General features: G+C 42.8%; 1 protein-coding gene across 1 annotated transcript in view; it reads left to right on the top strand.

Moving 5' to 3' along the window:
* The first annotated feature begins 8,023 nt into the window (after positions 1–8,023).
* The window catches only part of METTL14 (methyltransferase 14, N6-adenosine-methyltransferase subunit), a 39,936-nt gene continuing 36,043 nt past the window's right edge, over positions 8,024–11,916 (top strand). The window contains exon 1 of the mRNA XM_061164136.1: positions 8,024–8,251. Within this exon, the coding sequence (XP_061020119.1) occupies positions 8,186–8,251 (66 nt within the window). The 5' untranslated portion in view covers positions 8,024–8,185. The remainder of the gene's footprint in view (positions 8,252–11,916) is intronic.

The following is an 11,916-nucleotide window of genomic DNA, read 5'->3' as shown; positions in this document are numbered from 1 at the left end:
CTGATAGCAAATACATTGCTCATGCTTTGCAATATATAGAAACTGTTCCCTTTATTTCTACTGTGAATTCTAACATTCAAAATTTATTACGTTCAATTCAGTCTCTGCTGCAACAGCGCACCTTACCCTGCTTCTTTGGACATTTACGTACCCACACTGGGCTTCCTGGACCTCTATCTATGGGAAATCAGATGGCTGATTCTCACACTAGAGTTTTTCTTTCACAGGTGGAAGCAGCACAGCAATCACATGCGCTACATCACCAGAATAGTAATACTCTTCGTTTACAGTTTCAAATCCCTCGAGAGACTGCACGACAAATTGTTAAATCTTGTTCTGTTTGCCCTAAGTTTCTCCCAGTTCCACATCTTGGCGTTAATCCTCGCGGGCTTCTACCGAATCATCTTTGGCAAATGGATGTCACTCATGTCCCTTCCTTTGGTCGTTTAAAGTACGTTCATGTATCTATTGACACCTTTTCAGGATATATTGTGGCATCCTTACAGACTGGTGAAGCCGCAAAACATTCTATCTCACACTGTCTTTATGCTTTTTCCATTTTAGGCACGCCAAAGATTATAAAAACTGATAATGGCCCCGGCTATGTTTCCTCTGCTTTCAAAAATTTTTGTTCCTCTTTTTCTATCACCCTAAAAACAGGCATTCCTTATAATCCACAGGGTCAAGGCATCGTGGAACGTGCTAATCAAACTTTGAAACTACAGCTTCAAAAAATACAGAGGGGGGAGCTCTACCCCGTTCTACCCAGAAATTACCTTAATCACGCTTTATATATTTTAAATTTTTAAATTTTAGATAAAGAAGGACATTCAGCCGCGCAGAGATTTTGGGACCCTCAGATTTCCAGCAGAAAGCCGATGGTCTTGTGGAAAGACCCGCTGGATAATAACTGGCTTGGCCCAGATCCCGTGTTAATTTGGGGGAGGGGTCAGGTATGTGTTTTTCCACAGGATGCCGAAGCACCGCGCTGGCTCCCGGAAAGGCTGGTACGCCAGACGGAGGAGATTACTGAATCAGCAATTAGGTCGGCTGACTTTACAGCAGAGGAATCTTCTCCCGACAAATCAGCAGATGCATGAGTGTTAATGCGTACTTATATTACGAAAATAGATCTGTTTCTTCTCCTAATGATTTTAATCGATTTGAGGGTGACTACTACCAAGTTTGGGATGAATATTTCTGGATGACCCCTGAAAAAGGACAGCTACTGACCCCTGCTGACATTTGCTGGGAGCAAAAGACTCATGTACCAACATTTGGAGGCCGAGAATTTCCAGGATATCACATAAAACATATGGGACTATTGCCTACCCACAAATGTAAGACTGTAATGGATGTAACGTTTATTGTCAACAAGTCTGTTATTTGGCCAGGGACAGATTGGGAAAATAGCCCTGGTATAAGATGGGTAGCCCCAAATAACACTCGATGGATTTGTGGATACAACCTTTGGCCCTGGCTCCCTGTAGGATGGGTGGGGAGATGTACCCTAGGGTTTGTGTTTGCCCCTGGGAGAATTCATAAGCAAAAAATTAGTCAACCTGTTAATTTACCTTATGTTAAAGCCCGGTGGTCACGCTCTGTTTTTCATTGGTATGATTATTTAGCCTCAATTTTTGTGCCCTCTTTAGGAGCCACTGATATTATGCTCAGGGTAGAGGCTTTGAACAATTTTACAAAACAAGCTTTGACAGATACTAGAAGAGCTTTAGAGGCTCTTAATGAAGAACAAAAACAGATGAGAAAAGCCGTTCTACAAAATCGTATGGCTCTGGATATTCTAACAGCCTCTCAAGGGGGAACATGTGCCTTAATAAAAATGGAGTGTTGTGTATATATTCCTGATTATTCCTCAAATGTTTCTGATGCTTTAGAAGATATGAAACAACAAGTAGCCGCTATGGATTTTCCTGACTCCAGCATTTGGAGTCAGATATCTGCCTGGTTTCATAGTGGTTGGTGGAAATCTATAATTTTTATCATTATATGCATATTGTTATTGCTGTGTTTTGGCCCTTGCATTTGTCAATGCATATCTGAGATGATAAATAAAAGATTGCTGATGTTTTCCCGTTTGCAAACGCGGCCATTTCCTTCGAGGGAGATATAATGGCCATTAGTCAAAAGAAAAGGGGGAGATGCGGGGAGCCGGCCTGACTGCTCAGGCCCCTTCTCAGCCCTGAGAGAGATCAAAAGGTCCCTCTCTGTCCCGCCACCCCTGATTTGTTAAAGTGCAAATTGGCCTTTCTCACCTCCCTCAAGGAAATCGCTGCAGCCACCATTTGCCCATTTTCCTGACTCTGATAAGATTATCGGGCTCCTGTGAATGGCTTATGTCTAGGTAGTCTTTACCTGATTGTAAGAACCTGGTGCCATGCTCTGCTGGAGTTAAGATAAAACTCCTGAGCTAAAACTAGTGTCTGCAGTTCTGCACGTATGCAAGTCTTTGATCTAAAATTTGGTGAATCCTGTTAGTATATATATGTATGTTACCCCTCAATAAAGTTGTCGGAATCAGTCACAAGCTGACTCCGTCCCTCTCAACCCCATCTTTCTTAGTCTTTTATTTCTCAGGTGCTGTGGTGATTGCGTCCTCGACCTGTTCATCTAGCCGGCAGGCCCGGCACTTATGTAGTCCATTTATTTACACGTGAGGGTTGCTAAGTATTCTCTCCTGCTACAGCTGCACTAGGTCTTAACTGTTTTCCTGTTGGGCACAATCACGGACGGAGAAACCTCCACCCATGGCTGTAAATGAATTTCCACGGATGATGTAGAAAATGTCAAATGCTAACTGGCTGTCTCCCATCCCTCCCAAAACAGCCACTTACAACCAACCTTCCCAACGAAGCTCAGAAAAATTAGAGAGTTAGCTTCAACCAGTTCATCAATAAGCATTTGTTGAGTGTTTGTTCTTTCCAAGGCACTGGGAGAAAGCGTTCGTTTCTAGTTCTTTAGCTCTTTCCTAAAAAGTTTCTTACCAAATGTATTTTTTAAAAGTCATTTAAGCGTATCTCTTTTTATTTTAGGAGATTTTCTCTCACTCAGTTATAAGTTCATAAAAAGTACAAGAAAAAAGGTATGTTTTAGGAAAATAGATAAAAATTTTAATATACCTGAAGATTGGATACATAAAGGAGAATAGAATGAAAATGGGAGGGGTAACAGAGGACTGTTTTGCATATAATGCTGGGTAGTTTAGATTTTAATCCTCTTGAACCTAGAGCTGTGTTATGTAATATAGTAGCTGATAAACTAAATATGGTTAATTACATTAATTAAAACCAAATAAAAATTCTATTCCTTGGGTACACTAGGCACATTTTAAGTCCTCAGTGCATACATATTGCTAGTGGTTTAGTGCAAATAGCACATTTCTATAATTATAAAATTATTTCTTGGACAGCACTGCCCCCAGACAGTGGGGAAGCATGCAAAAATTTTTAGTAGAGTTGGAAGTGATAAATGTTTATTTTTCCACAAATCTCTAGGAAGAATTTGATAGACTGAAAACTGATAGGAAAATTAGGATATGAATCAGGATATGTATCATCCAAGGTTGCGTTTATAGAAATGAAGACTGGGGTGTGTGTGTGTGTGTGTGAAATGGAGACTGGGGTGTGTGTGTAGGTGTGTGTGTGTGTGTGTAGTGCTAAGGTCAGGGAAGAGATTACAGTCACAAAGAAGATAAGGAAGCCGAAGGAGAGGTAGAGTGCTTCTTATTTAGGAAAATGGCTGGCTACTGATCCCACGCACTGAAAGAGGAACCATTTTCGGAGTAGAATTAAAAAGACAGGCCCAGGGAGCTCTGCTTAACGCACTGCGGTGACCTGGATGGAAGGAAGTCCGAAAGCGCGGGGTATGTATGTGTGTTCATTCTTCTGTACAGCAGGAACTGACACAACACTGTAAAGCAACTACACTTCAATAAAAGGTAATTTAAAAATAAATGGATGCGGGTAACTGATGGATTCACCTTATAGCCATCTCCGCTTTGAGACTGAGGGACATTTTAGTAAGATGGACAATAGGCAGTTGGATGCGTAAGTTTGGAAGAGTCATCCTCAGGGAACTTAGAGGGGTGCATGGTCAGGTCACTGAAGACGTTTGCTCTCTTGCTCTCTGCACATGCCCTGCACCCCAACTGCCTGCACCCTAATCAGATGGCTGACCTTCCTATGAACTTGCCTCAGGCTCCAGCTAGTGATTTAGTGATTGTTCTCATCAAAGAGGTGGGGAGGGGCATGTCCCTCTACTGGTTTCCCTAGTAACTAATGAGCCCACCTGACATCAGTTCCCTTATAACTGGTAATATACTCCGATCGCCCCAGTGAAGATGGCCACCATGTCTTGCCTGCCGTCTGCCATACCCCATGAGGTGTTGCTCCAGGACTTTGCTTCACACATGTGAGTCCCCCATCCATTAAACCATTGGTGTCTCTGTTGCTAACTCTGGGCTTGAAGCTGGGTGAACACAGGATTGTAGGCCTATGGGATGGAGCCCAAGAGGGGAGCTGCATTCATTGTTACTGAGATCTTTTATTTGTTGTTGTTTGGTTGCTAAGTCATGTCAGACTCTTTTGTGACCCCATGGACTATAGCCCGCTAGGCTCCTCTGTCCACGGGATTTTTCTGGCAAGAAAACTAGAGTGGGTTGCCATTCCCTCATCCAGGCGAGCTTCCCAATCCAGGAACTGAACCCACATCTCCTGCATTGGCAGGTGGATTCTTTACCACTGAGACACCTGGGAAAGCCGCATCTCTCATTACTTCCTTCAAATAAGTGCCTACAAGTAAAACTGCTTTTGCAAAGAATATGAATTATATTTGGGGAATTTTCAAATTTCTTCTTCCCCCGCCCCTGCCACACACATTCCCTAGTGGCCCTTATTTTGTCGTGATGAAGAAATATTACTGATGCACATGTACAGTACTCTACAGGTGTGCTGGTGTGGTCTGGTGTTTTAAAATTCATTGGGAGACAGACTTCAGAGTTACATCCCTTTGTTTGTGAAAATTGCAACAACTCTCTGCTACATGCCAATGGCTTTGTAAATACTATAAGGTAGTACACATTTGCTTCTTTATCAGTACACATTTCAGGCAGGAAAACAAATCATACAAGGAATTCTAAAGAGACAGCATTTGCTATGGAGAAATGTTGAAGGCCACAGACATTCCCCCAGACATAGAAGCAGAGAGGCAGAGAAATAAAGGACAATAGCTTTTCCATGTTCCACCTTCTAATCTTCTGCCTGTGCAGAATTCTTGGCAGAATCTTACAGGAAGCCATCAGACAAGGAAAGTTGGGAAATTCAGTTTGTGAACTCCCAGCTTAACCATCATCACAGAGCAGAGTGTGGGTGACTATGGGGCTCAAATACCACTCACTGCACTGCACTTTACCAGAAAAAAAATTTTTCCCTCCTTTCAATAGTAAGCTCCCTAAAGAAAACTGTCTGATTTTGTTTTTGTTTTTTTTATATACCTGAGGGTCCATAATAGTGTCTGTCCTATAAAGTGCTCAATAAATATCAATGCATATTTGAGTGAACAAAATGTCTATTTACATCACTGATCAATAAAAGTTCAAATCAGTACTCATGTGACTGGCAAGTGATGCAGCTAATTTTTAAGTACAAGTTAGTATTGCCTTTTACAGTATAGGGCCCGTGGAAGTCAGCATACTTTTTCAAGTAGTGCTGCCATTACTCAAAGGATTTTTAGGACTCCTTCTTGAAATTGCCTTTCAGAGCTACTTATTGAGAAATACATGAAAATTGGTAGAGTCTAGAACTGGTTATTTCCAGCTAAGACAAATGAACAAACACAGAAAGGGGACCCCTAGCATCTGACCTCTAGAACATGAACCAAAACATGTTTTACTATGACCCATCCGTTACTGAGTTTAGCCCTTTTGACCTAGCCTGGACCACTTGCTTTTGATCTGGAGGATTTAATACTATTTTCAAAAAGTAAATCCCCTCTTGAAGAATATAGACTTGTTACTAATGTTACTAAGTACTTGCCACAATTTCCAATTAAACATGGAGCCACATGACTTTCTTAGTCTACTTCTGCTAGTACTTTGAATTTGGAATAAGATGATAATATGGTGTATAGTGGTAATAACTTAAGACTTCGGTATTTGCTGCCTTCATATAAAGAGAAGAGAAGCATCACGGAGTCCTCAGCTACAAGCAGGTTATTTCAGTAGGCTATTTGTTTTTATATCTCAGGGTTATTTCCAGCTAAGACAAATGCACAAGCACAAAAAAGGGGCCCCGTAGCATCTGACGTCTAGAATAAAACCAAGACTTGTTTTCCTTTGACCCATCTGTTACCAAGTCTAAGCTTATACTGCTTGCTGCACAAAAGGCCAGTAATTAAGAGGCAAGCAAGTAGTTGGGACAAGGAATAATGACTTCCTTTGGAAAGTCAGTTAAGCAAGAAGAGAGTGGGCTCATGCCCCAAAGAACCATCTTGCCTGAGTTAGAATTTAGGCTTTTTTTTTTTTTTTTTTATAGTAAAAGTGGAGGAAGTAAAGTCAAACGCCTTCTGTTTCCTATCAGCCTCTGGGGGTGGGGGTGGGGGGTGGGGGGGGGGTGCGGGCGGGCATGTTAATTTCTTTCTCCTGGCAGTGATTCACAGGTGGGTCTGGTCAGGATGTTTCCTATGAGAAGGATTTTAGCTTAATGTGCATTCCCTGGAAAGCAGGGTTCCCAGAGATGGGCCGTTTATGTATAACTTAAGCTTATAGATGTGAGGCTGTCATGGCTAACGCCATGACAGGCAGCCTAGATTAGGAGTAGTTAACCCTAACCAGTAGGAGCCTGGTTTCCCGGGGTAACATAATTATCAGGCCACCTGGAGTCAGCCAATCATCATGTGCCTAGCGGGAAAGGGGGAACCTATCAGGGTAAAGCTGAAAGCCCAAGAAGGATTAGGCCAACAAAAATTGCCTTGCAACTGTGTAACCAATCCGCTTGGCCAACTACCCGCTACTGTGTAACCAGTCTGCTTGCGCCAACTACCTGCTGCTTACATTTGAATAATTGTACCCAATAAATACCGGAGAGAACTGGGGCTCGGGGCCTTTTCGTCCTCACACATTTGGTGAGGGCAGGAGGCCCTGGCTCGAGTCAGTAATAAATTCCCCTATTGCAAGTTGCATTGTTTTGAAGAGTCTTCTTTCCCGACCGGGGACTCGGACTACGGGCAGAACAAGTTGTGAGGAGCATGAGCAGACAGTGACTGTCCCCTGGGTTGTTCAGTGCTAAGGCGCTTCGGTCGTGTCCAACTCTTTGTGACCCCATGGGCTGCAGCCCGCCAGGCTCCTCTGTCCATGGGATTCTCCAGGCAAGAATGCTGGACTGGGTTGCCATGCCCTCCTCCATGGGCTCTTCCTGACCCAGGGATCAAACCCGTCTCTCATGTCTCCTGCATTGTTGTTCCCTGCCTACAGGGAAATGTAAGTAATAATAAAAATCTCAATAAACAGCTCCGTGGTGGTATGCTTTTAGCTCTGCTTATTCTTTCAATCTTCAACTCTGTGAAGTAGGCCCTCTTATCACTCCCACTGTACAAATGAGAAAACTAGAGGAACACAGACGGTGATTAACTAGCCAAGGCCATTCAGCTAGTAAGTCCCAGGTTTAAACCCGGCAATCCGACTCGAGTTGTGCTTTTAGCAAAAAACCTGGTATCCAGCAATTTTTAAAACGTCAGCACTGGCAACTGGGGAATTACTGGAAAAGGGAATCGACAATACGGCCCACAACTCGGAAACAGTGCTAACAGACCTAGGAAGCCTGCAGTCCCAGGAGAGCACAGTGAGAGGTCATGCCACCTGCCCGCGCCACTCTGAAAGCCCGCGCTCTCGGAAGGGCGGACAAATTACGTGACGCCTCCGGCGCCGCAGGACACTCATTGGGCCTCTGCTAAATGGCGTCAAATCGCGGCGTCAGGGAAGAGGCGGGACTTCCGGGCCCCGTGGCGCAAAGTTCCGGCCGCGCCGGATATACCTACTGAGGTAAGGGTATTGGGTACCGGCCTCCTGAAGCGGCTGGAAAATTTTGTGTTCCACAGATTCCGAAGAGAAATTGGGACAAGGATTCACCCGCTAATTGCCAAGTTTCCGAGGTAGTGGAGAACAAGTCGGGACATGGACAGCCGCTTGCAGGAGATCCGGGAGCGGCAGAAGTTACGTCGACAGCTTCTCGCGCAGCAGGTCCGCGGCCCAGGGAGGGGTCGCGAATGCGCGTGCGCGGCGTTCCTCGTCCCTTTCTCCCGGCTTTTCCGTCTCCTCACCTGCCACCCGCCAGTCCTTTCTGGTCTCGAGACTTAAATCCCAGGACCTACCTACCTGTGTTCCCCGAATCGTTCCCCTTTCATGTTGTGGCCCTTGTGGTGGTGCTAAACCGACCGCCACGCCTGGTCTTCAGCATCGTGTATGGATTGCCCGTCAGGTGTCTGGCATCCTCAGTGATGAGGATACAAAACTTTGGTGTTTTGTGTATAAACTTTGGCAGTTCACGCGAGGAAAGGCGACTCGTTAGCCCCTAAATTTCTGTTCACTTTGTAAATAGTCGTTTGTGTCTTGCGTTTCTCGTATCAGCACCTGATTCATGAGATTGTGGCTTCATTGTGAAATAGGTTTACAGTTTTGTTTTGTTTTTTTTTTTTCCTGACATAATATCTAAAGACCGCATTGGAAGTAGCCTGAGTGTAAATTTTAGGTTCTGCATCATGGGTATTGCAGTCGACTGTGCCATGTACGGTATCCTCGTCATTACCCACAGCTAAATGTTTGAATTTATCAGTCACAACAAATCTCTGAAAGAGGTAGCATTATCTTCACATAATGAAACACAAGCGCCGGTAGTTAACTGATTCCCCACCCCCCGCCCCCGAGTCTTAACTGCTAGGCCAATAAGTTGAACCCAGGTTTGTCTCTCCAAAGCTTGTCTTCACTGCTTCTTGTGTGTAAGTTGACAGGTGCTGATTAGTAGAGTACCCATGCAGAAAATGCAGATGCACACCTTTGCTTAAAGTCAGGTTGTGTTTTCCTTTCTACCCCTCGGGTCAGTAAAAGTGATGGGGGAAATGCTCATAAGCTTTAATGAGGAATCTTAATAGTTATTCGAAAATAGTTACTTTTTCTGTGATAAGTCTTGCTTTTAGTAAATGAAAATCAAAGATATAGCTTCTTTTATGACATGATGAAAAGATTTATGGCATAGAGTTTAAAATGTCGGTGTTCAGGGACTTCTCTGTTGGTCTAGTGGTTAGGACTCTGCGATTTCATGGCTGTGGCCTGGGTTCAATCCCTGGTCTGGGAACTAAGATCCCTTAAGCCCCGTGGTGTAAGCCAAAAACAAAACAAAACAAAACTGGATGTTTGGAATCAGATCTGTTTTTGTGCCTCTGACATGATTTTTTTGACAAACAGATATCTTTTTCAAGACTTCTTTATCCCAGTTGCTTTTATCATGTTATGTTTGAAAATGTCCAGTGGCTCTTTTTTACAACCAAGTAAGATTTTTACACTTTTAAGTTTTGAAATCAGACCTATATTTAACTCAAAATACATACATAAACAGTTATTTCTTGAATGTCTTACTATGTACCAGGAACTCTTGTAGATGTTGGTTATTCAGCTGTGAATAATAGGTTATCCTACCTTTTGAGAATTTACATAGTGTACAGCATTTAATAATGGCTGCCATTTATTATGGAGAAGGCAGTGGTACCCCCACTGCAGTACTCTTGCCTGGAAAATCCCATGGACGGAGGAGCCTGGTAGGCTGCAGTCCAAGGGGTCTCTAAGAGTCGGACATGACTGAGCGACTTCCCTTTCACTTTTCACTTTCATGCATTGGAGAAGGAAATGGCAACCCACTCCAGTGTTCTTGCCAGGAGAATCCCAGAGACAGGGGAGACTGGTGGGCTGCCGTCTATGGAATCGCACAGAGTCAGACACGACTGAAGCGACAGCAGCAGCAGCTGTCCCTTGTATGTGTCAAAGGACTTGACAAACTTTTACGTATGTTATATTTTATCATACAAGTCAGATGCTATCTGGATCTTATAGATGAAAAAAATAAAGCTCAAAGAATTTACCTTACAGGCTGAAGGTGACAAAACTTAAGTTTGCCAGCTTCAGTCTTACGCCTTTCTGTGCTCTTTCCAATGCACCTGGCACCCTGGTTGGTATAACTGGTTAGAAACCATTCCACCTGGGTGAGGATGGCCAATATCATCAATGGTAGATTTCCACTTTATCAGCAGCCTTTTTTTTCACTTACTACATGAACAAGACAGACTGGTTGCTCTCCAGAAAGTTATTTGTGTAATATAATAGACTTTATAACTTTCAAGAAGTGTCCTGTCTTTCTGATTTCTGTCTGCTCTTTATGGCACAGCCCAGGTCAGAGCTTTGTGATGGAACTCCGTCAGGGACACCCTGGTTTAGGCTTTCCTTGCTCTGTGCGTCCCTTGTCCTGAGTGTTGAGTCCACGACTGCACATCACTAACTCATACGGACAGTTCCAGTTGGGTTAATCTTCTGCCCTAACTCCTTTTCTTACCCAAAGCTAGTTTTTAATAAGCTTTTGTTGATTCATGAACTTCAAACTAGAGCACAACTCAATGTATGTAATTTGCTTGATTTGCTTTTGGCTGCTGGGTATATCAGATGCAGTGTATAGGCACACGCTATGATTGTGGCCATTGATGCTGCCACCAGTAATTTACGCCTGCTCTTTAACTTGTAGCTTTGTTTTTAAAAATTAATATACTTCCAAAGGATACCAAATTGTCATAATTATTCAAATAATATATTTAGTGCTACCACAGTGGAAATGGCAGCCCACTCCAGTATTCTTGCTTGGAGAATTCCATGGGCAGAGTAGCCTTGTGGGCTACTTTCAAGGAAGAATCACAAAGAATTGGACAAATGCACACACCCACACACATAGCCACACCCACCCACCCACAATGGAAAGTCTGTTTACACACACACATACACCCCACCCACCCACACACAATAGAAAGTCTAATTACTCCAGTCATTCCACAATTAAAAAAAAAAATGTTGGAACACAAGACGAATATGTATGTAAGCACAATTTGATTTAAAGCGCTTGTCTTATAAAACATCGTATTCTAATTTAGGCCTTGGCAAGAAATCTAATTGGTTTATTCACGTATTTATTGAGCATCTATTATAAGTCAGACTTTATAATAGCTCCTGAACATATAGATATCAACAGGGCAGAGTTTTTCCTCAGTGAGCTAACAATTCAGTGGGGGGAGAAGTAGACAAAAGTAAACATAAAATTATTGAGGTGTACAAATGTAAAATATAAAATAATATAAATAGTGAATAAACAAAAGTAAAACAAAATTAGTTTGCATTTTGATCTGAATGAGAAAATGAGGAGGTAAGAAAAAAATGGAAGGAGACTACCTATTCTGTCTCTAGTGTTCATGGAAGAACTCTCTGAGAAAGTGACTTGTGTTTATCTGAGAACTGAAGGGAGTGGAGTCAGTCGCTTTAATGGGAAGAAGGTTAAAAAGCATTTCCCCTACAGGAAGTAGATGTGTTTTCTGACGAAACAGAGTAGGGATCAGGAAAATTTTTTGGAAGAGTTAAAATATCAGAACAGTTAATAATATTGGAAGAGATGTATCATTGGAGAAACCTTAGGGGAGTCATGGAATAGTCTAAAGAGGCAGTGGGAATTAATATAATTGTTCAATAAAGGCTGGGCTCTAGTATTGTATGCTTTCTCACCTGTTTTGAGCTTAAGGACTATTTTAATGCAGACTTCCTCATGCTCTTCTTGTGCTTAAAAATATTAAGTGATTCCTCATGGCCTATAAATTGCTTTC

This window comes from Dama dama, chromosome 17, assembly GCF_033118175.1.
Source record: "Dama dama isolate Ldn47 chromosome 17, ASM3311817v1, whole genome shotgun sequence".
Lineage (NCBI taxonomy): Eukaryota > Metazoa > Chordata > Mammalia > Artiodactyla > Cervidae > Dama > Dama dama.
Note: the sequence above shows the minus strand (reverse complement) of the source record. Positions and strands in the feature narration are given on the sequence as shown.